Raw genomic sequence first — 27,806 nt, 5'->3', positions numbered from 1 at the left:
GTATTTTACCTCAGGCACGTAAGGAAAGCTCCATGCATACTTTAGGCCGATCCCCGACTGATTAGTTTAATATTTTATAATTTATCTTTTTTCATTAGTTTATTACTTTATGATTTTATACTTTATCCCTGTTTGATTTGTATTTTACCTCAGGTTCGTATGCCATGCTCCACGCATACTTCAAGCCGATCCCCGACTCATTCGAGCACTCCCTGCAGTTGACGTCTCTGATTGTGACGTTCGCCAACACTTGCGTCGGTACGATGCTCAAGGTGGACCAGGGCGCCCTGCTGGATGCTGATCAGAGGTTCATTGACTCGATTTTGACTGCAGCGCTTCTTGTGTTTGCTAATGTACTTGCCACTGTAATGATTGTAGGTAAGCGACGGTGATAGTGCCAAAAAATATAAGACCATGCAAAATATTATATCTTTTTTTCTTGTTGTCCTTATTGCCGCTACGTACTCGATATCTTGATGTTCTTTATCGTCATTGTAACGCCATCTTACCACATTTTTCTCTTCGATGTTTTCATGTTCTTTTCTCCTTATTCTTTTTCATTTCATTCCTTATTTTTATCATCACTATAATAAACATTTTGTCATCATAATCGTCATTTTCTTCTTGGGTTGTGTTTAGATAATATTATTTTTTTGGTTCCCCAGTGAAATACGTGGTGTCATTTGGACGCGTGTTCGTGTCGTTCTACAAGAATCCCCGCTGTTCCTTGGGCTGCTGTGTCACGATGTTACTGACAGCAGGCGAGGTGCAGGAAGAGGCATTCGGTTTGGAAGATAATAAGGGCTTTAAAATGAAGAGCCAGATACAGAGTGGGCCAGACTTTGGAGGTAGATCTTTAAATAATTGTGTGATTTGATTAATTAGTTAATTGCTGGAGGGGCCTTGGCTAATTTCTTTGTGGGTAGGAAGATGGGAGGAGGAGGGAATAAAGCTTGCTAAAACGGATGCTTGAATGCTGTGCCTTAATACTTAGGTATCTAAGTTTATAAACTGAACTCAGTTTAAAACCTTGCCCTATAAAGACCAAACATATGGATAATTTGATATTTGATGTAGATGGCCAACATCCCTTTATCTAGCCTCGTGTATGATATTCAGGACTCTCAATGGAGAAAAATATTGGTTTGATATTTGATGTATATAGCCGATATCCTTTACCAGCCTTCGTGTATGATTTTCAGGACTTTCAATGGAAGAAGCCGTTGGCGACTTGGGCATCCTTGAAGTAGAGTTGGAAGAACCTGTCGTGGAGCAGACCAACCCGATCGATGGAGAAGACGAGGACGAGGAAATTTTAGAGGAACAGCAGGACGAGGACGCAAAAAGAGTCAAGAGGAAAAAGCGCGTCACCAAGTTCTAATCTTAACTAATTTTACTTACTACTGCATCGCACACACCTATTCAGATTAAGAGTATGTATTTGATTAGTGAATTTATCATGTGTCGTTTCTCGAAGGGCATCATGGGTATTGAAAATAACATCTTAATTATTATAAAGAGATCTATAAAGAGAATTTGAATTTCATTTTCGTTTATGGGTTCATGCTGTAAGACAAAGCTGCTTTATGAGATGTCATTAATTTTGTTACTGATAATCGTCCATATTATGAATGCGTTAGATATTGTAGACCACATCGTTAAAATCATAAAACATTGATACCAAAAATGATGCTGATGCTATAAGTGCACATTGTGTATTAGAATTATGATATAATTTTTATTTAGGTCATTTAGAGTGTCTCACGACACGAACAGCCTTTCCAACTCGTTAAGGAAATTGTTATAAGTTCAGATCCTCACGATTATGCTTTCAATTCGTGGTTTAATTCAACTAATATTTCTCAAAATCTAAATTACAACTAACTCCGAACTTCAACGAGGAACCAGCCCCTACGGGGGGTCCCAATCAAACATCAGGGGCCACAGGGAACCCAAGGAGGGCAATATACATATTACAACATCTCCCCCCTTTCAAAACTTCAATAAATGTTCAAAAAAAAAAAAACCAAAAAAATGTTCTTAACATTGTTCAATAAGTCTTTGTGGCTTCTTCACTTCACGACCAGCTCTTGTTCTGATGGGTGAATGTGCTTCTGTTTCTCTCTGATCTTCCTGTACTTTCAATGGACTTGGCGGTTCATTGATCTGCGCTTTCCTAGCGACCACTTGAGGTTGAGGACTCATGTATGTGGGAGCCACTGGCATCTTCGGATTCATGGGTGTGTCCTTCGGGACATAAATGATGTGCCTTCGATTTCTTCGAAATACACGTCCTTTCTCATCTTCAACTACATATGACCTTGGCAGGACTTCTGCTTTACACCATTCTTTATCTTTGTTTACACGAACTCTAACTTTGTCCCCAACTTCCAAAGGGGGAAGGTCCCGGCTGTGTTGATCATAGCTCATCTGTGAACTTGCTTGTCGATGGGCTAATGCCTTTACCACTCTGTGAGGGTCTACTGGGTGAGGTACCAACAAACGTTGATGGGTAGGTAGTGTTGAACGTGTACGCCTACTCATGAGTAGTTGGGCAGGTGAGACACCTATGTCGTCAAAAGGTGTATTTCTGTACTTTAATAAACCTTCAAATGGGTCTTTATTCTCTGCTGCTGCTTTCTTAAAGATTCGCTTTGCAGTCTGGACAGCTCTTTCCGCAGCACCATTGGACTGGGGATACTCGGGTGAGCTGGTTACATGCTGGAATCCCCAAGCTTCTGCAAACTGCTTAAACTCATGGGTAGTACTGAAAATATTGCGGGTGTTACTGTATTGTGGGCCATTGTCGCTGATCACTTTGGCTGGAATGCCAAATCTTGCAAAGATTTGCTTCAAGGTGTTGACAACACACATGGCAGTGGACTGCCGAAGTAGTTCAACTTCAAAATACTTCGAATAGAAATCAACCACAATCAAGTAGGAATGGCCAGCAAATTCAAAAAGGTCAGTTCCAACAACCTGCCACGGTAGACCTGGAAGGTCATGTGGATGTAGGGTTTCTCTCTGCTGTTGGTTGCGGAATGCATTACAAATCTGACATGAACGTACTCGGTCCTTAATATGGGCAGTCATGGAGGGCCAAAAGACATAGTCTCTTGCCAAACTCAGACTCTTACTCTCACCCATGTGTGCTCCATGTATATCTTCAAGTACTTCAGCTCTCATGGATCTTGGTACTACAATTCTATCAGATTTGAACAGCAAACCATCTTCAACACTAAGCTCTTCCTTGTAATTCCAGTATTCTCTTGCCAGTTCGTCAACCTGATCCTTGTCTTCTGGCCAACCCTCTAGGACATATTCCATTACTACTCTTGAGGTTTCATCGTTACTTGATGCATCTCTGAATTTCTTTAATGTGGAATTCTCAATTCCCAGATTTTCAATCAGATTGATTCCAATCACATCCTCTGGTTCACTTACTGGCGTAGTGTCAGTGAGTGGGGCTCTACTCAAACAATCAGAGATGATTTGTTTCTTGCCTGGGACATATCTCACATCCAAATCATACTTGGTTAGCTTCAGAAGCATTCTCTGCAATCGTGGTGGGCATTCATTTAGGGGCTTCCTAAAAATTGCCTCCAATGGTTTGTGATCAGTTTCTACAATCACTCTCCTGCCATATACATACGTGTGGAACTTGTCTGCTCCCCATAGTATAGCTAACAACTCTCTTTCAATGTTAGCATATCTCTGCTCACAAGACGACAAAGTCTTTGAACCAAAGGCAATCGGCTTACCCTCTTGGATGATGACTGCACCAAGGCCAGTGCTACTCGCATCTACATTCAGAATGGTCTGTTTGTGATTGTCAAAATAGGCCAACACTGGTGCATGGGTGATCACAGCTTTGAGCTTCTCGAATGCCTCTTGTTGAGGCTTCTCCCAGGTGAAAACTGCTACTTGCTGGGTCAGCTGGGAGATTGGGCCTTGCAGATCAGCTTTGTGTTCAATGAACTTGTCCAAGTAGTTGATTGTTCCTAAGAATCGCTGCACGCCATCTTTGTCTGATGGGGGTGGCATCTCACTAATTGCACGCACTTTCTCAGGATCTGGTTTCAAACCCTCGGATGTGAACACATGTCCGACATAGCTTACTTCTGGAACTCGAAGCTTGATCTTCTTTGGATTAAATTTCAGGCCCACCTCTCTGCTTCTTTCAAGTACTGCTATCATCTTCCTATCAACATCACTTATATCTTTTCCATGGATTAAAAAATCATCAACAATTATTTCAACTGCAACTCCAGCGAAGAGCCTGTCCATCTCTCGTTGGTATATCTCAGGAGCAGATGAAATTCCAAATGGCACCCGTGTAAATCTATACCGTCCCCAAGGTGTGTTGAATGTCAGAAGTTTCGAGCTTTCCTCATCTACCTCCACCTGCCAGTATCCACTGCATGCATCCAGTGTGGTGAACATTGTAGCTCCAGAAAGGCGATTGGCAACTTGCTCAACAGTGACCATGGTGTAGTGTGGCCTCTTGAGGGCCTTATTCAGATCCCTGGGATCGATGCAGATACGGACACTGTCTTTAGATGGTGGGTTGGCTCTGTCCTTCTCTTTTCGTTTGTCAACAACCAACATTGAAGACACCCACGGTGTGTGCTCTTCTTCTTTAACGATAATCCCATCTTGTTCCATCTCTTGGAGTTTTTCTCTTGTCGGTTCAAGCAGGGATATGGGGATCTTCCTAGGGGGGTGGACTACTGCAGGCACTGATGGATCTATCTCTAGGTGTACCTTGTTTGGTAGTCTTCCCGGTTTGTTACTAAAACAATCTTGGTACTGGGATAGAACCGGATCTTCTACCAACAATTCTGCATTCGGCTTGTTGCCATTCCCTTGTGTGGTCTCCTCGGCCAGTCTTTCTGGTGTGTCTATCAGGTCAAGATTCATAAACTTGAGCACCTCTAAGTCTAGGCAGGCTTCACAACTCAACAGGGGTGTAAACTCTCCATGCACAACAAGGTACAGCAGATCTATTTTTCGGTTCTTGTACTGGGTTGGAAGGCGAACACATCCAACAGGATGAATTGCCTTGTCTGCGAGCCATCCTTTAAGAGGCTGATGAATCTTTCGTAGCGGTTGTGTAGTGATGGCCTTATATACATGATATGGCATCACATTGGCCTCTGCACCTGTATCAGCTTTGACTTTCACCTCTTTTTGTGCAATCTTAAGGGTAATCACGCTCTTCTTTGTGCTATTGGGGCTGGACACAGTCCCAAGTTCTACTGATCCAAAGTATAAGTGTGGATCACCCCCACGATCACCTTGGCCCATACTCTCAACCTGGTTTTCTTGCTCTACTGTGCTGACCGGTGTTTCTTTCTTACCCTTAAGAGGACACAACTTTGCAAAGTGTCCCTCTTGTTGGCAATTTCTACATTTCTTTCTTAAGGCAGGACAAATACTTGGTTTTGTGAAACGGTGCTGAAAACCACAAAACTTACAGGTAGGATTAGGTGCTCTCTCCTTTCCTTGAACTGGGTGTACACTCAATGGCTGCTGTGAACCAGTTGGTGAAGCAAACTTGAATTTCTGCAACTCAGCAGCTTCATAGGTTCTACAGTAATCATGGGCACTTTGGAGTGTCAAATCTGGCTTTTTCAGCAACTCCCCTCTCAACTCATTCGATAGCACCCCTCCCACGATACGATCTCTGATCAGTGAATCTCTGAGGGTCCCAAACTCACATGTCAACGATAAGCGTTTCAGCTCACTCACGAAATTGTCCATCCTCTCACCTTCTTTCTGGTTTCTTTGATTAAACACAAGGCGCTCATAGATGACGTTTCTTGCTCCCTGACAGTGTTCCTTGAACTTTCTACACACATCTTCATAAGATTCATTGCTTTCTCCTTCGTTGAAAACAAAATGACTATATTCTTCAATTGCATCTGCTCCAGCACAATTGAGTAGCAAGTTCACCTTTAACTTGTCAGGTTTCTCATCCTTTCCTTTCGCCACTAGGTAAATTTCGAACTGCATAATAAATTTCCTCCAATTTTCTGAGGCTTGGGCATCCAGCACCAGTGGACCAGGAGTCCTGTGCGACTCTACTTCTGCCATAATTTCAATTCTTTTCTCGATATTCTTTACCTTGATTCTCGTTAAACTTTTACTTGACTTCTGACACCATGTTATAAGTTCAGATCCTCACGATTATGCTTTCAATTCGTGGTTTAATTCAACTAATATTTCTCAAAATCTAAATTACAACTAACTCCGAACTTCAACGAGGAACCAGCCCCTACGGGGGGTCCCAATCAAACATCAGGGGCCACAGGGAACCCAAGGAGGGCAATATACATATTACAACAGAAATCAATTTTACATGCTTGTATACAATGGCAAGAGGTCATTTTTTAATAGAAGTATTAATTCAAGAACTTATTGTACAATAATCTAATTGCACATCGAACAACATGTGTCCGATTTGCTTTACTCGTTTTTCAGCTTCCAAATGCTAAGATTTTAATCTGTTAATCTAAATTACGAAGGAAATAAAGTTGTGAATAAAGTCGGATACACGGTGTTTAGTCCGAGTGGCTTATCCTGTCAGAGGTGGAGATTGGGGAACGCTTGGATACAAGGAGAAGAGGTCCCTGCCCCATCGGATTGAAATCTTAGGAGAAATTTAGTAGCTAAAATCCATCAAATCACCCACTGTCATGTGTTTAACTTGATACAGTCCTCCATGTTAGAACTCACAGAATGTATTTCACCGTCGGGCAAAGAGCCGGAAACTGCTTGCCACGAAAGTCACGTGATATGTTAGTGCAAGTCGCCTATTGGAGCCTTTGTTTGTTCTTTGAAATGATCGCGCTGATACGTGAACGCTGACCAATAAAACAGCGTATCTAAACATAGAAGTTGTTACTGAAATACCTTTTTCAGTACGACTATCTGTTCTCTTCATATTCTATTGTATAAACATCGATCCCGCACATAAAGAAAAATAGAAAGAGAGCGTTAGTACGAAAGTGTACAAATGCTGTATTTTATTTCATCACTTAAGAAGACAAACAAGGCGCAAAATCAAGAACTTTCCCGATGTGTGCTTAGCGCAAAAAAATTCTCCGGATAATAATATACATATATTTTTAGTACTATCGGCCCAGAGTAGGAATACCTATTTCATTGCCTTATTTATTAGCCTTCTTTTCCTACTAATTGGCCTTTAATGAAACTATTGGGTAACTTCTAATTTTATTACCATCGCCCCATGGCCCCTGAATCGCGAAAACAGCCTTTGTCAAGGGAAGATATTTATCATCTTCTCTGGATCACAGAGTTTAGCCACCTTTTTATTCTACTTTCGGACTTTCATATTTTTCTTAAGCAATTTTTATCTCGCCCATTATAAAATTATTTTCATGTCAAAACCCCTTGATTGAAATCAATATTGTCTTTTTAAAAGGTCATGTTGTAAGCTATGTGAAAACAAATGGACACTTTTTCTTTAAGAACGTCTAATTTCCATTTGAGGCTCACTGGGCCGTTATTTCTAAAGCATTTTAAGCGTGAAAATGTTCTTAGGGATGTTCTGAATGAATATTTGCTTGGATGTTCTTTAAAACCCAATGAGTTATTATGAAGAGTATTATACAAATAATCAATAGCAACAATATTTTAGGTTATTATCATAAACACAATTTTATTCTGCATTTTAGCACGCATCAGAATAAAAAAAGCATTATTTCCGCTGCCATCTGAGGCTCGACATGTTCTAGGATTTTAGATCTCACGCTGGACGTTCTTATAAAAATAGGTTCTTATCAAAATAAGGCCTAGTTTAAAGGCCGCATTAACGTCTCGCCTTTATGAAATTCGAATTTCAGTCGACGTAAATATAGCGGTGGTTTTAGACGCCGTATTAAATTAGGCGTAGGTAAATAATTTAGTTCTAGCGGGCTAGCGATTAGTGCCTGCGCTAATCACAATGACAGCGGTACATGGCTCGTTTCGCGGGTTGAAACTTCATGTAGCCATCAATATCGCATGTCTTGGATACTGACCCTAACCCAAACCCTAACCATACGGCGTCTAAAACCACCGCTATATTTACGTCGACTACAATTCGAATTTTTTATACTGCGCGACGTTAATGCGGCCTTTAAACTAGGCCTAACAGATGATATTATTACTTTATACCGCCAACCAGCACAAAGAAACACAAACATCTGCTGGCTTTTGATAATAGCAAGCTGGTTAATCTTTGTTTCGAGTTTTATTTGTTTCTGGTTCATGATTAAAATCGATACCTCCACTGAGCGTTATGAATTTTAGGTGAGACTAAAAACAACTACAAAGTTTCAGTTATCTTTGCTTATTATTTTTCATTTTACCGCCCACCAAAAAGGAAATGAAACCTGTTTTCAATATTCGGTTGCCGAGGAGACTTTAAAATGCTCTCCAATAAAATATGTACCTTAAAAAAGGTTTTTCTTAGGTAGACAGAAAAAAAAATTTCTGTTTAATATTTTAGTACTAGTTCATTTTACATAGTACATATCCGCATATAAGCAATGTTTATCGAGGCAGACAGTGCTTTAATAAGATATTACACTTTGTATATTAAGATATAAGCGCAAATATATAAAATTGAGATATAAGAAAAAATATTAGAAATAAATTGAAGCCTTAAAATTATATTTAAGCATGCTACGTATTTTTATGTAGAAAACTATTTCAGATGGCACAATTCTTGCAAATAAGTTTTTCACATTGTGTTTTCACATATTAAATGTAATAGCCAGAAAAATAAATAGTGTTATGACAATGATACGTGCTGATTGGGCAAGATGCTTGAAAATTTGATTACTAAAAAATCATGCATAGTCAGGCAAAATCTAAAACGTCGAGTGGCAGAAAGTAATAACAATGTTAAAAATAGAGCAGCATGAGATCTATAAGGTGCAAAATGAAAGAATCGTAGAGAACGTTTTTGTAAAATCAAAATATCTTCATTGTTCGTGCAGCTTGCTTGATAGTAACATCATAATATGATAGACACAGTAATGTATGGTGGATCGGTATATGTTTAGCAGAATACTGGTTGGAAAAAAGCCTTAATTTTACATTGATAACAAAGTTTTTAAAACAGTCAACATATCGGTGTGCTAGATGTAGGAAATGGCTAACAACTTCCATAGGATCTTGGGAATTGCCGTCTTGCTGCTTATAAAAGCTTTTCTAAACAGTACATCAGGTAAGACTGTATCGTTGAATCAAGATAACCTAAACTCCCATTTAAAAAAAGCCACAAATAGTTTTCTTCAGTTGAAAGACTTAATCATTGCCTCTTCTGAAGATAGATGAATAATAAGTTTAAGCTATTCGTGTTGACGTCGACCGCTTGAAGAGCTTCTTTTTCAACATTAAAGTGTCGGGCTACAATTGCTTTTGCTAAACAACTCCCCTGTAGTGTAGAGGACTTGTTTTTAGAGCATTTTTTTTTTACAGTTCTGAATTTTCATGAATAAATCCTCTATTTAGAAGAAGAAGATAAATTAACTAAATTGAGAATTTGATTCAAGTCTAGACGAGGCATAGCCTGCTAGCAGAGGTATCCATTCTTGTATTCGCTGACTTGACGGGCTTTGACTCCAACCCGTCAGCCCAGCGAATACAAAGTCAGAGAGACCTCTGCTAGCAGAGGTATCTATTCTTGTATTCGCTGACTTGACGGGCTTTGACTCCAACCCGTCAGCCCAGCGAATACAAAGTCAGAGAGACCTCTGCTAGCAGAGGTATCTATTCTTGTATTCGCTGACTTGACGGGCTTTGACTCCAACCCGTCAGCCCAATGAATACAAAGTCAGAGAAACAACTTCAAAGTTTCAGTTATCTTCGTTTATTATTTTTCATTTTACCGCCCACCAAAAAGGAAATGACACCTGTTTTCAATATGCGGTTTCCGAGGAGACTTTAGAATGCTCTCCAGTAAAATATGTACTCTAAAAAAAGGCTTTCCTTAGGTAGACAGAAAAAAAGTTTCGGTTTATCATTTTAGTACTAGTTCATTTTACATAGTACATGTCCGTATATAAGCAATGTTTATCGAGGCAGACAGTACTTTTATAAAATATTACACTTTGTATATTAAGATAAAGGGGAAATATATAAAATTGAGATATAAGAAAAATATTAGAAATAAATTGAAGCCTTAAAATTATATTTAAGCATGCTACGTATTTTTATGTAGAAAACTATTTCAGATGGCACAATTCTTGCAAATGAGTTTTTCACATTGTGTTTTCACATATTAAATGTAATAGCCAGAAAAATAAATAGTGTTATGACAATGATACGTGCTGATTGGGCAAGATGCTTGAAAATTTGATTACTAAAAAATCATGCATAGTCAGGCAAAATCTAAAACGTCGAGTGGCAGAAAGTAATAACAATGTTAAAAATAGAGCAGCATGAGATCTATAAGGTGCAAAATGAAAGAATCGTAGAGAACGTTTTTGTAAAATCAAAATATCTTCATTGTTCGTGCAGCTTGCCTCAAGATAGTAACACCATAATAGCGGAGCCAGCGCGGAGCTCCATAGGTATAGAAATATGGTAAGCTATGCGACTTGGTTTTGTGGTCATCGCGCGGTTACCCTGTGGTGTCACAAATCAGCCAGCCAGCCAGTAATCCAGCCGCGCAACTCTCAGGCCCCTCTCGGTCTTACGCTTTTATGTGTTTTTAGTTCAAAGTTCGTATGATCACAGAAAAAGGCAGTATTTAATGAGAAAATATGCGGATTCTTATAGGAACCGTTTTGTCTGAAGCACGAGTCGATAGTAAAATCTAGAGTGTTCGTGAATCCCGCCCGTCGCAACAGCTAAAAAGAGGACGATAGAGGAGGTCTATGGAGGATCTACACTACCATTGTATATTTATTCACGTCTATAGTTATGGAAGGAGATCCTGAGAAGAAAGGGCCTTGATGTCTGTTTTCAGCTATAAAAAATCATTCGCTTGTGTCGACGAGTTCCTTGCTAGCAGAAATTCGACAACTTCACAGTTTACAACAAAAGCGAACAACACAACCACAACAGAAAGCGAAAACAAAAACCCGCCAAGGTGAGTTTTAGACGACGATTTGTATTGAGAATATGAAAGTTGTTTTTCTTTTATTTTTGTGCTTTTATAATGCTCGTTTGTTCGTTTTTTTCCCCATATCCAATCGCTCAGATTAAAACACCGTACCAGCTTTAGTTTGACGTCAAGATGCCATATCAAAGTCATATATCCTTGTTTTGATGTAAATACGTAAATACTTACAAGTTCTATAAATTCAGGCGTATATTCCTCACGGTAAGTAAAATTTTAACGACAGAAATACGTAAAGTCCAGTTACTGTATCAATGCCACTTAGCTTGTTGGATTTATACATTTGTTTCTTGAGTTTGCTTTGAAAATTCGAATTAAACATGTTGAGCATAACACATCCTTTGATATTCTTCGTTCTCTCTATACTTTATTGACTGCATTGAGATATTTAATAAAGGCTGACAAATAGCATCCTTTCATATATTGCTACAGAAGACCTTTCTTGTCTTTATATTCTGTGTATTTAGTCTTTTCAAAGATACAGCAACATTTTTTCAACATTATCATAACTACTTTAACTTAACAATTACAACAGTAATTTCTCTTCGAAAAAAAAATACAACCCTTATTACCTATATTGTTTTTGCTTTGATATTGTCTGCATCTTGCATACTTTCTAATGTGTTTATTTATTTTTATTCAAATAGTTGTGGAAAATTAGTAAGGTTATAAATGGCATGATGAAAATATTGTTTTGAAAGAAAAAAAAAATTAATTGTTTTCACTTTTATTTAGGTAAAACCACCCAAGGACTACCTGAGGGCCATGATTGATTTTAAAGGCTGGAAGGCATAATAATAGGCAAATATTAAGATGATATATAGATTTAGGCACTGCCTAAAAGCGGAGCCAGCATTGAAAGAATGTTTTCTAAATGAGTTAAAAAAAGCAATTTTTACTGCCATGTAATTATGAATTGTATTGGCCCCTTCAAATGGATCAAGCAAGCACTCATTCAATTATATTAAATATGCAGTATGAAAGTGTAAAAAAGGCTGGTGTAAAAAAGGCTGTCAAAAGTTCAAGGTGCCTTAGTTGATGAGAATGTTTTAAGTGTCTAAAGGTCAATTCTTATTTGTTCCACTAAGCGTATTTTTTTGTTTCAAAACAGCATAATAACAATCTTTGACCTTGTGAAGAATATATCAAGGATGTAACAGCATTCCAAAGATTTAGATGCCATACTGTAGTTTCCATGTACTGCAACTGATTATTCAGAAGAATGTGTTGAAATTAATACATATTTAGTGCACCCACCCTTTGGCCAGTTGTTTTTAGAAATTCTGGATCCACCCATACTAGCTACTCAAAAATGAATGCAATGGAGGAAAATACTAAATTACTGAAAGTTCTTAATTACATTTTTGTTTTATTTCAAACCAAACCATGTTCATTGACTTATGTTTGGGGTAGAGAGCAATAAATAAACAAATAAACAGAAAGTCAATGAGAAGTTGAAACGGAGAAATGTGACTCTATTTGAAAAAATGTGAATCTACTTTAAAAAAATATATGACAAAAATGCAATAATAGCTTGACTGAGCACTTTCCGACTTTCCAAACATTATTTTCCTTTCCCTATTACCTTTGGTTTGATATAAAACTGTTTTCTTTACAGATTTATTATTAAAAAAGCACAAGTCTGTTATTATCTTATATATATATATATATCTTATATAATTTATTAAGTACCTTGCCCTATTATAGAAGTTCCATTAATGTAAACTTGTATCAAAGCTACATTCTGACCGGCTTTGCCCTTGCAAAGAAACAAATAATGGATGAAACAGCATTCCAAAGATAGAATGATATAGTTAGATACACTTCAGGTGCCACTTACTAGTGATACTCCATCACCAAGGAAATTAAAATCCACAAATATACCTCAGTCATGCATTACATATTGATGAACCCACCCTTTAGCATGGTGGCCTGCTGTTTTTTTTTTAAAGAAACCCTGCAGCTGGATCCACACATGCTAATGCTACTACAAAATTAAATGCAATCAAATGGGGGAGAACAAATTGACTTGGGAAGCAAATTAAAATCTTGATATTACTGATTAGTGGTAAATGAAAATGTCTAGTTTCAAACCTAACCTACTTTAATTGTTTCATTGTGCAGAGGGGAAACAGCAAATAATTATCAATTGCATATAAAAATAGTCAAGAGAGAGATAAAAAAATAAACTGGGACTATAATTTTGATAAAAACTTTAACAGCAATGCAACAACTTGATTGAGCACTCTCCTAACATTTCCCCTTTTCTCATTATCTTCAGGTGGATAAAAAATGTTTTACAGATTTACAGTATCATTGACACAAAGCATATTGCACTAAAAACCCTATAACACTTATACTGCTGTATCAAAATAATAAAAAATACCGGCTACATTTGCCTATTCTTACGCCTTCCAGTCTTTAGCATCAATCACGACCCTCAGGTAGTCCTTGGTTGGTTTTACCTAAATAAAAGTGAAAACAATTTTCTTGGGTATTTGTTTTTCTTTCAAATTAATATTTTCATCATCCCATTTATAACCTTACTAATTTTCTATAGCTATTTGAATAAAAATAAATAAACACATTAGATAGTATGCAAGATGCAGACAATATAAGCTTGAGCAAAAAAAATATAGGTTGCATTTTTGGAATTTATTTTCTATGAAAAAATTCTCTTGTAACTGTAAAGTATTTATGATAATGTTGAAAAAGTTGCTGTATCTTCAAAAAGACTAAATACACAGGATATAAAGACAAGAAAGGCCTTCTTTGGCAATATATGACAGGATGATATTTGTCAGCCTTGATTAAACATCTCAACGCTGTCAATAAAGTAAAGAGAGAACGAAGAATATCAAAGGATGTGTTATGCTCAACATGTTTAATTAGACCACGAATTCATTATACCAAGATAAATAAATGTACATAAATAAGACTAAAACAGTATATTATAATAATTTATACAGCTCTATTTCGAAACTAAGGTCTTAAATGAAAGTAATGAACTGGCACTAGCGGTGAGTGCCGCGGAAGACTTTCCAGTCTGGAATAGTGTTGGGGAAAAATGAAAACTTGTAAACATCTGTACTCTAAAAACATATGTACAAATCGAACATGCTAAGTGTCATTGATACAGCAGCTAGACTAATACGTATTTCTGTCGTTAAATTCTTACTTACCGTGAGGAATATACGCCTGAATTTATAGAACTTGTATAAGTATTTACGAAGTTAACATTTTCATGGCGATTGTCAGTTGAATAAAAGCCATATTCAGTTCCAAAATTATAAGCCAATCGGAATTCAAGTAGATGGTATTTTAGCCAGTCAAAACAAGGATAGATAACATTGATATGTCGTCTTGACGTCATACTAAAGCTGGTACGGTGTTTTAGTCTGAGCGATGGGTTTTTTGAAAAAAAGCGAACAAACGAGCATTATAAAAGCACAACAATAAATGAAAAAAATGTCATATTTCCAATACAAATCATCATCGTCAAAAACTCACCTTGGCAGTGTTTTTTTTGTCGCTTTATGTTTGTCGCCTAGTGGTTGTGTTCGCTTTTTGTTGTAAACCGTGATCTTTCTGCTAGCAAGGAATTCGTCAACACAAATGACTGGTTCTTATAGCTGAAAAAAAGACATCAATCCAAGGCCTTTTCCTCTCAGGATCTCCTTGCATAGATATAGACGTGAATAAATATAGAATCCTCTTCGTCCTCTTTTTAGCTGCTGCTGCTGCTGCCACGGGCGGGATTTTACATCGGCTCGTACTTCAGACAAAACGTTTCCTCAAAAACTTCAGCCCATTTGAATCCGCTTATTTTCTCATTAATTACTATTTTCAAGCTGCCTTTCTTCTGTGAACATACGAACTTTGCAGCACAAAGCGAGGCGGCAAAAAACACACAACAGCGAAAGATCGAGTGGTGTCTGGGAGTTCCACGATTGACTGGATGGATGGATTGTGACACCACAGGGTAACCGCGCGATGACCACAAAACCAAGTCGCATAGCTATACCATATTTCTATACCTATGGAGCTCCGCGCGCGGCCTGCGGCCGCGATGGCTCCGCTAATATAGTAGGGGATTTCTTACTTTTATACAACAGTATAAGAGCAAGATACTTGCTCTCAATGATAAATCTGTAAAGAAAACATTTATCTATCAACCTAAAGATAATGAGGAAAGGGGAAATGTTAGGAGAGTGTTGTTGCATTATTGTTTATTTTATCAAAGATATACTCCCACTTCTTCCTTTTTTTCTCTCTGCTGACTATTTTTGTATGCAATAGATATTATTTGCTGTTTCCCCTCTGCACCCTAAATAAATTAAAATATGTTAGGTTTGAAATAAGACATTTTCATTTAGCACTACTTTCAGTTATATCATGGATTTTTTTTAGAATTTGCCTTCCAAGTAAATTTGTTCTTCTCCATTGCATTTAATTTTGGAGTAGCATTAGCATGTGTGGATCCAGGGTTTCTATAAAACAGTAGGCCACCATGCTAAAGGGTGGGTGCACCAATATGTAATGCATGTCTGTAATGTCCTTGGTGATGGAGTATTACCAGTATGTGATAGACAAAACTTCCATATGGCACCTGAAATGTATAACTATATCATTATATCTTTGGAGTGCTGTTTCATTCATTATTTGTTATTTTGCAAGGGCAATGCTGGTCAGAATGTAGCTTTGATACAAGTTCTATACTTCTATAAAGGGAAAAGGTTTTTATTAGATCAAAGTACTTAAATTATATAAAGATAACAACAAACTTGTGCTTTTTCAATAATAAATTTGCAAAGAAAACAGTTTTATATCAATCCTAAAGGTAATAGGGAAAGGGAAAAATACTAGGAAAGTGCTCAGTCAAGTTATTATTTCATTATTGTTATAAATGATTAAGAATAGAGTAAAAATATTTCGAATAGAGTCACATTTCTCCCTTTCTCCGCTCCCCATTTACTTTTTGTTTATTTGTATATTTATTCCTCTCTGCCCCCAACATAGATCAATGAACATGGTTTGGTTTGAAATTAGAAACTTTCATTAATTTAGGATTTGCCTCCATTGCATTCATTTTTTAGTAGCCTGTATGGGTGGATCCAAAGTTTCTAAAAAAAAAAAAGGCCAAAGGTTGGGTGCACCAATATGTAATACATGTCAGGAGGTATATTTGTGGAGTTTAATTTCAACACATTTTTCTGAATAATCAGTTGCAGTACGTGAAAACTACAGTATGGCATCTAATTCTTTGGAATACTGTTACATCCTTGATATATTCTTCACAAGGTCAAAACATGTTAGAATGCTATTTTGATAAAAACAAAATATAGATAGTGGAGTTAAATAAGAGGGAAAATAAGAATTGACCATTAGACTCTTGAAAATCATTCTCGTCAACTAAGACACCTAAACTTTGACAGCCTTTTTCACACCAAGGTTTAGTATTTGTTAACTTTCATACTGCATATTTAATATTGTTAAATGAGTGCTTGCTTGGTACATTTGGAGGGGCCAATGCAACAGACCCTTAATTTTACATTGATAACAAAGTTTTTAAAACAGTCAACATATCGGTGAGCTTTAGAAGTAGGAAATGGCTAGCAACTTCCATAGGATCTTGGGAGTTGTCGTCTTGCTGCTTTCTAAACAGTACATCAGACTATATCGTTGAATCAAGATAACCTAAACTCCCATTTAAAAAAAAACACAAATAGTTGTCTTCAGTTGAAAGACTTAATCATTGCCTCTTCTGAAGATAGACGAATAATAAGTTTAAGCTATTCGTGTTGACGTCGACCGCTTGAAGGTCTCATGACGTCGACCTCTTGAAAAGTCTGTTTTTCAACATTAAAGTGTCGGGCTACAATTGCTTTTGCTAAACAACTCCCCTGTATTGTAGAGGACTTGTTTTTAGAGCATTTTTTTACAGTTCTGAATTTTCATGAATAAATCCTTTAATTAGAAGAAGAAGATAAATTAACTAAATTAAGAATTTGATTCAAGTCTAGACGAGGCATATTCTGCTAGCAGAGGTACCCATTCTTGTATTCGCTGACTTGACGGGCTTTGACTCCAACCCGTCAGCCCAGCGAATACAAAGTCAGAGAGACCTCTGCTAGCAGGTTGGACGAGGCAATGATTTTGCTTACTGAAAATCAATATGCATTACATATTGGTGCACCCACCCTTTACAATATGGTGGCCTGTTGTTGGTGACCTACTCCAAAATGAATGCAATGGAGTAAAATAAACAGATTGACTTAGCAAATCCTAAAAAAATACACCTTAGACATCACTGACAGTACTAAATGCCAAACCCCATGTTTGGGGTAGAGAGGAAACAGTAAATAATATTAATTGGATAAAAAATGTCGATGGGGAGGGAAAAAAGGAGACATTGACTCAACTTGAAGGTTTTGTTAAAAAATATAACAGTAATGTATATAATATGATTGAGCATTTCCTGCCATTTCCCTTTTCCCATTATCTTAAGATTTTGTTTACATATTTGTTATTGAAAAAGAACAAGGTTGTTGCTAGTGTTATATAATTTAAGTAAGAAGAAGAACCTAAGAACCCCTTTCCCTCATTAAAGTTCCATTAATGTACATTTGTATCAAAGCTACATTCTGAGAACCTTTGTTCTTTGCAAGAACAAGTCATTGGTGTAACAGGATTTCTAAGATAGAATGTAGAGTAAGACACAGTTTAAGATGCAATACTAAAGTTTTCATGTAACATTTTAAGTGTTGATTTCCGAAGCCTATGGGAATTATAACCTACAAAAATACATCCAGTAATGCATTATATTTTAGTGTTTTAGAAACCCTGGACCCAACCATTCCAATGATACTATGCAATGGCAAACAGACTGACTTGGATAGGAAATCCTAAAAAGAAATATTAGTGAAAGTGCTAAATGAAAACCTGTTCATAAATATATTTTTGGAGTAGAGGGGAAAAGCAAAGAGCATGAATTGCATAAAATAGTCAACAGGGAGAAGAAAAGGGAATAATTTTGACTCTTTTTAAAATGTTTGTTAAGAAAATAATATTTTCTTAACAAATATTAACAATAATGTGATGAATATATTCAGTACTTTCCTAAAATTTCCATTATCTTTAGGTTGATACTAGACAACTGTTTTATTTACATATTTATTATTTAAAAAGCACAAGTTTGTTTTCAGTTTAATATAATATAAGTTATCTTGTTCTATATTGAGTGTGTACTGCTGAATCACATAGTAATGCACAAGTCATCTGAGCCCCCTCTCTTATATGGTCTCGGAAAGTCTGGGGTTAATGTCTTATATGGATTAGATCACTTTTTAACCAAAAAATGTCAAAGAGGGGTTGTGGTATTGACTGTTTTTTACTCTTTAATTGGAAACAGGCTTTTATTTCAACTGTTTAAGATTTAAGTCTAATCGCCCATCCTTTCCTCGGACCATGGGTGTCGGGTATCAAATGACTTGTTAATAAAAACTTCCTCATTCCCAGAAATAAGAGACAACATGGCCGCCACGCATGCGTAATAGTGCACATACAATGTCAAAATGGCTGCCATTTATTAAAAGGAAATGTGGGGAGACATCACATTTTATCAGATTTTGGGCTCACGATGCAGGACTCGAAAAAAAAAACCCTTGCCATTCGAGTGATACACTTTCCGTTCAAACGATGCCAGAGAAAGCCCTATAATTGTTCCTTGGACATTGCACTTTTGTTCGCTTGAGAGCATACAATCCTCCATACATTCTCTGTAATTTTATTGAAATCGGGCATAAAAGTAGTCGTTTAAAAGGTAGAACTGTTCGCCGCATCACAGGTGCAGGACTCGAAATTGGTAAATCGACTATCCTTCCATCAAATTGGCCAATAAAATAGGCAGTAGCGCCTTCCAATCTTGTTCCCGAAGAAATAATATTTGATGTAGTTATGCCTAGTTCAGGAACCATTATTGTTGTCATTAAGATACAGACTAAAGCAAGGAAAACGGTGCGCTCCGCAAGAACAACTTCTCTCCGTTCGTCCGTTCTCCATTGTGTTTTTAAACGGCCCCACGGCTTTCTGGGATAGACACAGGGGAACCATAAAGCCTTTCTAAAATATTTTTTTTTTTAAATTTGCGCATTTAATGTTTTCCAACCTCAACAAGACTGCCACACTTCCATTATCATTGGACGTATCAAATCAGAGATGCCCCTTGCACGTTTAAATACCGCTAATACTACTTTTATTTGGAATTTTAGTCAACCTGATTAAAAACTTCTAAAGTGTAACAACAAAAGGGAAGCCCCTGTGCTGGCCGGAATCTCGTTTTTATTTGTGATACCGCTGTTATTCCTCGCGGGCCTAGCAAAATGTGAGCCCAGAGAAACCGCTGGCTAATGTCCCTTATTTCTGGGAATGCTGTTATCTTCAAGACATGGTTTTTAATCCTCATGATTTTTTTAGCATTCATCTTGGCCCTCAGTCAGTCACAGGTCGATAAAAGAGTGAAAATAATAATAATTATTATTTATTATTTTTTTTAAAACAATGTTTTCATCAAGCCATTTATAATCTTACTAATGTTCCACAGCTATTTGAATAAAAAAAACACGAGATGAAAGATGCAGACATAAAAAACAAATTACATATAGACAAAAGGGGTTGAATTTAGGATTTTTCATCCTTGGTAATGAAAATTTATCTTGTAAGTTGAAAAAGTTGGACAGGAATGTCACACGGGACGAATTACCATGACTTTTCTATGGGGATAAGGAATAAAGGCTTACACGACCATTCATATACCACGACAGGGTGAATGCACGTGAGGAAGAGAATTCTCGAGAATTCACGGGAATTATTGACAACCTACATTTATTATTGATAGTTCCGGGAATCCACGGGAATTCACGAGATCTCGGGGGCTCATTGCCGCGGAGTTGAACTTTTTTAACAGTATTCATCCATCATAATCTCACTTGCTATCGCCCTTTGTGATGAATCTTTGTAAATACTTGAGTGACTCGAGAGAATAACAATATACAACACAACCATTTTGTGAACTACAACCTTAATTTCCTAATACCGTGATCCATCACGGTGCTAGGATGCTAAAACTTTTCTGCACCCTTTTTATTATCCTTGAGACGTTAAACATTCTTGCCCTTCAGGGGCGTAGCCAGGGGGGTGGCCTAGGGGGCCCGCCCCCCTTTTAGCAGCCAAAAAATACAGTAGATGTATAAGACTTTATTAAAAATACAGGAGAAAATGCCTCAAAGTCCCTTTTAGGCCCCTCCTGTTAAAAATCCTGGCTATACCGCTGCCCTTGTTGTCTGTCATGCTCAGTGGCATTGCTTGAGCATTAACTTTTTGCTTTTTATTCCAAAGGATGCCCTCAAAAATGCAGCTGCTACACACGATCATGGCTGATCACTAATTGTCGAGGGAAATACTTGACGTCATTTCCGGATCAAGTCGATAACACAACAGTTGAGCTGTAAGCACCCAGTGTAGTCTCGTACCTAGTCTTTATGAATTGAAGAAATCATTTGATAAATTGAATAGCGAAAACACAACGCGTTGTGCTTACAATATTTTTTTTCGCGTCGTTTTATCCGCTTGACCAATCATAGTCCCTAAACTGGTTGAGTCACGTGATATGTGTGTAAATTGGAGCGTCAGTCACATAGATTCACGACCACGGGAACTTGATTGTATAGCACAGCCTACCCTCGGAAGGAGGTCCACTCTAGCATAGCGCATTAGGGTATCTAAGAACAGAGATCTCGCGTTGATCTGTCTTTGTATTTTCTTTTATTCCACAGAATTCTTACATACAACAGATTGAAAGCTCTACCTCCATATCCACTACAGCTAGAAAATCTGACGATTCTGTGAGTTTAGTCTTGTCGCCATCATCATTACCACTACCAATATGACCATTACCATTGTCCATCCTCACCCACACAACGTGTAAAGGTAGAATTGTTTAGTTGTTTAGAATGATTAGGTGACGTCACCGTACGTTGTCATCAAGCTTCAAATTTCTTGCCTTCATACATTCAAAAATATGTCTCGCTAAGCGCCGATTCACGTTTTCATTCCGGCTCAATCCCATAATTCTGACGAAATTATTTGACGAAATTATTTTCTTTGTTGGCATGGTGTCTAACATTGATACCTGCATGCGTTTTAAGGAATTCCTGTAAATTATTCCGATTATTTTTATAGGCCTGACATTCTAACAGAAAATGCTCTTCATCCTCCACTTTACCTGTCTGGGCATACTAAGCATTTTCTTTCGTTAGGTTTTTTATAAGGCTTTTCATACCTTCCAGTTCCAATTGCTAGCTTATGATTGCTTAGCCTGAATTTAGTAAATCATCTGTCCAGTTTTTGGTGTATTCGTATTCATTCTTCTGGTCCACGAACACGACTATTTGGGCTTTTTGTATTTACTTTTACGCTTGTGAGTGCTGTTAATTGGGGCCTGTTCTATCCTCTAATACACGGACGTTTCACCAAATCCAGTTGCACAATAAGTCCTGGGTCAGGTTTCAGGGGCGGCAAAGCGGTTCCGTAAGTGGGGGGGGGGGGGGGGGGGGGGGGCTAAGAAAGTTGCATGGAGGTCAGGGTAGTGGTTTCAAGGAGAGCGGTGGTTGGTGGTTTCAGGGGGAAAGGTGGATGGTGTTTTTAAGCGCTATTTTTAAGAACAGGGGATAGCCTAGGTTTTTATGCACGGGAATTTAAACTGTTGGACAAATTTGTCCTCGGTTGCATATGTACCACTTGAAACCCGTTGTTGGTTTATAAAAACGTTCGTATATGAAGAAAAATCAGAAAAGTGTGTGTGTGTGTGTGTGTGTGTGTGTGTGTGTGTGTGTGTGTGGGGGGGGGGGGGGGGGGGGGGTGGCCCCTGGGTTTTTTCTGCTCACCGTTAGCCAACCAGGAATATCAGAAAGAAGTTGGCCTATATCGCTTGTCTGTATGCGTGATATTATAATACATCATCACTATATTTAGGCGCTAACCTCATAATCAGGGCCGTAGCAGAGGGTGGGGCACTGGGGGTATGTGGCCTCCCCCCCCCCAAAAAAAAAAAATTAGCTACAGCCCTTGAATGTGTTAGAAATTAAAATACTTAACACATCAAAGTTTTTAGCAAATATTTAGCACATCAAAAATTACTCATCCCTGCTATCTTACCCAATGCTCTTAGTGATCTTCATGATAACCGGATCAACAACTTGAGCAATTGCGCTTCTCTCAAGGGTCTACGCCGACTGACGATTCTGTAAGTTCAGTGATAAGTTGATTGGGATATATAATGCACTTGAGACAATAATTCCCTCTATCATTGATGCTAACTTTTTTTACGAATAAAATGACCTTTTCAGTCTGCAGTAATGTGGTCAATGCAACAATACGGATATTATCGTTATTACTATTGTATGGCGTTTGTTGGGAGCGGACGGCGAGATTTTACCTCGGAAATCTTCAAGTTTCATACCTCTCTCGTAATTTTTTATACCTCCCACTCCCTTAACACGATTACTCGCGAGATAGCTTAGACTTAGTGCATCTAAAAATCTGGATTATATTAGAATGAATGAATAATGACAACACCATTCCAGTCAATTTAATTGTTTTAACCCCCAAAAAATCTCTACAAAGGTACTTGTCCGAGAATTCTCTGCAATCGATCCCAGATGCATGCTTCTGCATCTAAAAACCTGAATTATAATGAATGATAATGACAACACCATTCTAGTCTTGTCTTGTTTTACCCCCCCACCCCCCACTCCACACCCCCAAAAACTCTATCTCTACACAGGTACTTGTCCAATAATTTTCTGGATTCGATCCCTGGTGGATGCTTCTTGGACCTGAAATCACTGAAGCACTTGTAAGTACAGAATCGATTAGTCAATTTGTTCAAATTATTTACGAGAATAATTAGATAAACCAACTGGTAATTTTTCGCAAACCAAATTTTCATTCTTCTAACCTTCTCACCAGGTATCTGTATAACAATCAGCTGCGAATGTTAACACCCGGCATGCTGCGGGGCCCTGAAGGACTGCAATCACTGTAAGCTATGCTAATAATCCATCATTCATAAAATAAATGGCTACGCCGTTTCGTGGGGACAGTTTGAGAAGGATTTCACTTTCAGGGAAAAGCGGAGAATTAATTTCAATCATTTGTTTGTGCATATAAATGATCACTCCCGATGCTAACAAAATACCAAGAATGAGCAAATAAGCAAACAAACAAACAAACAAACAAACAAACAAACAAACAAACAAACAAACATACAAACAAAAAACAAACGAAAGAACGAACGAACAAATAAACAAATAAATAAATAAATAAATAAATAAATAAATAAATAAATAAATAAATAAATAAATAAATAAATAAATAAATAAATAAATAAATAAGTAAATAAATGAATAAATGAATGAATGAATAAATAAATAAATAAATAAATAAATAAATAAATAAATAAATAAATAAATAAATAAATAAATAAATAAATAAATAAATAAATAAATAAATAAATAAATAAATAAATAAATAAATAAATAAATGAATAAATAAATTAATTAATAAATTAATTAATTAATTAATAAGATCGAATTATTAGGATTGGCGAATGGTCCCTAGAAATCATAAGGCATTTCAAATTATCGGATTTCAGGGATTCGACTCCTTGTTCTTTAGAAAAGCAAAATCTCGCTGTTCTTTACCTATATCTCAGCTATAACTATATCTATTTCAGCTTTGTGGGGGATAACCAAATAAAGAAAGTAGCAGATGATGTTTTCCAAAATGTCTCCAACGGATTCAAACTGTAAGTCATACTCTTTTTGTAGCTCTAAATCCAATTTTTTATCTAATGAATACCATAATCTTCAATAAAAGTCCATTTTGTTGTTCACGTGCAAGCAAAAGTACTTTTAAGAACTATTTTAAACTTTTCACCCCATCAAAATTGATTGCTAGATTTGATCTTTATTAGATTTCTATTTCTTTCTTATTTTTTTTTTCTAGAGACATCGGCAGAAACAAGATGAATGGCGTGCCAGATGCGGTCAAACGAGTAATGGACAGACTTTCATATTTGTAAGTGTGCGCTATATAGAAAAATTGAATCTATGATACAAATGATGATACAATAAATTGTAAAAATAGATAACTGAAAAACAGATAAACTAATAAATCGAATAGATAAATAACAAAATATGCAAAACAATTACTGTTACAGTAACTGATAAAATATTAATTACTAATTAGTATATAATTTGCATGTGAGTGAAGGAGTGAATGCTAGCGAAATGCCTTGTCGCGCGACCCGACCCGACCCGACCCGATCCTTTTCTTTTTCCGCGCGCCACAGGAATCCCAATAATCCGAACTTCTTATTTTCGAAAAAAAAAAATGGAGAGCATGTATGCAGGCTACACGAGAGACAGATTGTGCGCAATTTGAGCTTTTGAAAAACTCATGAGTGGAAATTATTTTCAAATTGAACGAGAAATTGTATAATTACCTGAGTCCATTTCCAGAGTCAATATAATTACTTGAGTGCATTACCAGAGTCCATTTCAGAGTGCGTTTCACCTGTGGCTCTGAGTTTTCTCAATAATACTGCACTGAATCATCTTTTTTCTTCTTTGCTGAGTTACCTTATTCCGTACTGAATTTCCTGAAAATTGCACTGCTCTCATGGGCAATCAAAATTTAGTGATAAAATTCTATTTACCTTTTGTATGATAATTGAATTAGTAATTGTAACGCGGCATTGCCATCCATGTGACGTAGTGTTACTGGAGCTCAAACTTTATTCCAACTTTAACATCATTTTCGTAGGGACTTGTCTAGCTGCTCGATATCAAGCTTCGAGGGACTGGTGAGGCAGCCAAACACAGGGATGATTTCACTGTAAGAACACGACTTTATTTTGTTAAATATTCGAATACTGTTCTAATCCCATGGTCAAATCCTTTTGCGCGCTCTGATTGACTACAATGAAAACACAGACTCCTACGCGATTAACATTTACGTTGTCAAAATCAAAGTTTGTTACACCAGAAGGTTGTTACATCAATATGTCAATTCGACATGATTTTACCTATGTCCATGTATTAGTGTGTTCACGTTTTTGAAGAGTTACACTTAGACAAATCTAAAATCTAAAACAAAAGAGAAAAATTAAAAAAGCATCCTACATTAAGACAAGAGCCAAAAAGAAACAAAAACAGGTCAAAAGTGACTAAAACAGGACAAAAGGAACAAAGACAGGCCAAACGGGACAAAAAGGTCAACACGGACATAAAACCTAAACGGTTACACCAATAGGTCAATTCGATCTTCTTTCATGATTGTGATCATGTCCATGTATGGGTGTGTCAAGTTCTCGTTTACGGAGACTCACACCTAGACAAATACAAAATCTAAAACAAAAGAGAAAAATGATTAAAAAAGAGTTTCGAAACGAGGTTCACTCTTATCGAGGCACCTCGTCGAAAGCATGGTGAGGCGTATTTAAAAAGATTGCACCTACCCGAATTGCGGAGCGAAACAGCTAGTTCGACTAGCAAATCATCTGGAAGATTTGCATCTCTTAGATATTACACAGCGAAAAAAGTACTTACGAGAAGCCAGACTTCAACCTAAACTGAGATTTGTTGAACCTCAAGCAAAAACTACAAAATATATGACCTCCAATAAAGACCGAGCACAAGTCCATAACTCCCGCCTAATATTTTCCAAATGCCTGGAATCGAGTTCTTTGACATCGCCAACTGGGTTTGCAACGACAACAACATAACATATTTTAAACACCAATAAAAAAACACTATATTCGGAGAATTTGTAAAATTGGGGCATAGCTCGGAAGAATTGTTGAATAGTGGATTAAGACAAACACAAAGAAAAAAATAATAATTCGTTTTACAATCAGACAACTATGAACTTGAATGTATTACAACAAATTATAAGAGTACAGGAAGGTACTCATTTTATTCTGGACGCCATAGCGTAAAGGCAACGCTAGCAGTATGGGATCTATTAGACATTACTCGGATGAAGATTCAAACGTATCGACAGAAAAATTTGAAGATTATTCGGATAGCGAATCTACCCAATCCGATCATACTACGAATGAAGACTTCTTCAGACGAAAATATAGAGGATACTATCCCAAATGTCTGGGATTGTCTCCACGCTGATTCAATGGATCGCTTGCATGGTCATTGTAAAGTACTTTTTGCAAAGTATGAGCAGCGAGGAAACGCTTAAGAAGTGGCTGAAGCCCAAGCAACAAATTACCTTGTTCCCCACTATTGAAAAGGGATAAGAAAAGTCATTTTTGAACTCCAAAGTGGATACGTACTTTACGAAAGGATCCAACTTTCAAGAAAACAATGGATACGCGAAAAAAACTTAATGGACAACGATTGGTTTGACTGGAGTGAAGCGACGGAATCGGCGATTAATAAGAGAAAATTCCTGCTGTCAAAGTTTTCAGGGAGCAGCCGATTCCTCAGCAAGCAGATGCCCCAACTTGGAATAAACCATGAAGCACCCGTGCGAAATGAAAATTCACTTTTTGCGATAATAGTCGAGTTTCTGTGATATCCTGGAATATCTCAGAAAATCGCAATAAATCCAAATGAAGAAAAAAAGGTGCGAGATCACACTTGTGAAATTCAAAGATATCTTTGAATATCGCAACGACGCAAAAGACATGAATAGCTCGTTTGCGATGTTCTACGAGAGTTTAATCGTAGTTGAGCTGCTTGGCCTGGGAAAAGCCGTTTTAAAGAATAACTTTATATAATCTAGACTCTAATAAAAGCACATTTCAATTGTGGTAGCTAAAAATTCTTCATTTATACTTAAACGGTCTCAAAATTTTTTCCCTCGTTATGTGTTTTATTTATTTTATTGCTCTCTAAACAACGGTCCGTTGTTTTTTAGTCGACCTCGCATAATTTCCATACAATACCCCTACAAGAATGAACAAGACAACCCAGAGTTGATTTATATACACATTTTATTAACACCAAGAAAAGCTATGAGCTAGAACAAATACAAAAATAAAATAATAGGCTGTTTTTGTTTCGTTTTTTTTTTCTGTTTTGTTTCTTGGGTTTTAGTTCTAAAAGCACATGGTGGAGAACAAAAGAAACACCTGTGTCAACAAAGGTTCATTACGTGTGCTTGCACAAAAAATAGTATTCCTGCACAAAAAACTGGTAATTCGGTGCATACTATACTACTAGAATTCGACTATAGGACTATTCCTTTTCTTTCCTCTTAGATGGCTTAGCTCTACCGGTATCACAGAAATTCCCAATGGCTTCCTAGACTATTTTCCGGCTCTCGAAGCCTTGTAAGTACTTATCGCGAAGTTCTATGGTCTATCTTACGTTTAGGTTCTAGGTATTCAGGTAGTTAAACAGGGATACGAGTGCTTATAAAGAAATATTACTTAAAAGAGATAATAATATGTATTCTGCTCTTTTCTTTTCAGATCTCTTTCTGGTAACAATATCAGGGTTCTTTCCAACGACACATTCAGTGGACTTCCACAAATCAGAACACTGAAAGTATCTCGAAATAGTTATCTCTGACAACATCCCATATGGCT

At 37.1% G+C, this 27,806-nt stretch overlaps 2 protein-coding genes across 3 annotated transcripts in view; both read left to right on the top strand.

The window, feature by feature from the left end:
* Positions 1-2,012, top strand: part of LOC116617545 — a 30,150-nt gene extending 28,138 nt beyond the window's left edge. For both annotated transcript variants that reach the window (XM_032380297.2, XM_032380296.2), the window contains exons 30-32: positions 154-378; positions 666-848; positions 1,203-2,012. In XM_032380297.2, the coding sequence (XP_032236188.2) occupies positions 154-378; positions 666-848; positions 1,203-1,381 (587 nt within the window). In that variant the 3' untranslated portion in view covers positions 1,382-2,012. The remainder of the gene's footprint in view (positions 1-153; positions 379-665; positions 849-1,202) is intronic.
* A 6,772-nt stretch (positions 2,013-8,784) lies between these two features.
* Positions 8,785-26,830, top strand: LOC116617542 (reticulon-4 receptor-like 2). Its single transcript, XM_032380294.2, has 9 exons — positions 8,785-9,238; positions 20,534-20,642; positions 20,971-21,039; positions 22,365-22,439; positions 22,980-23,051; positions 23,165-23,236; positions 23,931-24,002; positions 24,203-24,274; positions 25,022-26,830. The coding sequence occupies exons 1-9, from the start codon at positions 9,163-9,165 to the stop codon at positions 25,095-25,097; spliced, it is 693 nt and encodes a 230-aa protein (XP_032236185.1). The 5' UTR covers positions 8,785-9,162; the 3' UTR covers positions 25,098-26,830.
* Positions 26,831-27,806: the final 976 nt, after the last annotated feature.

This window comes from Nematostella vectensis, chromosome 4 (assembly GCF_932526225.1).
Source record: "Nematostella vectensis chromosome 4, jaNemVect1.1, whole genome shotgun sequence".
NCBI classification, from domain to species: Eukaryota; Metazoa; Cnidaria; class Anthozoa; order Actiniaria; family Edwardsiidae; genus Nematostella; species Nematostella vectensis.
Note: the sequence above shows the minus strand (reverse complement) of the source record. Positions and strands in the feature narration are given on the sequence as shown.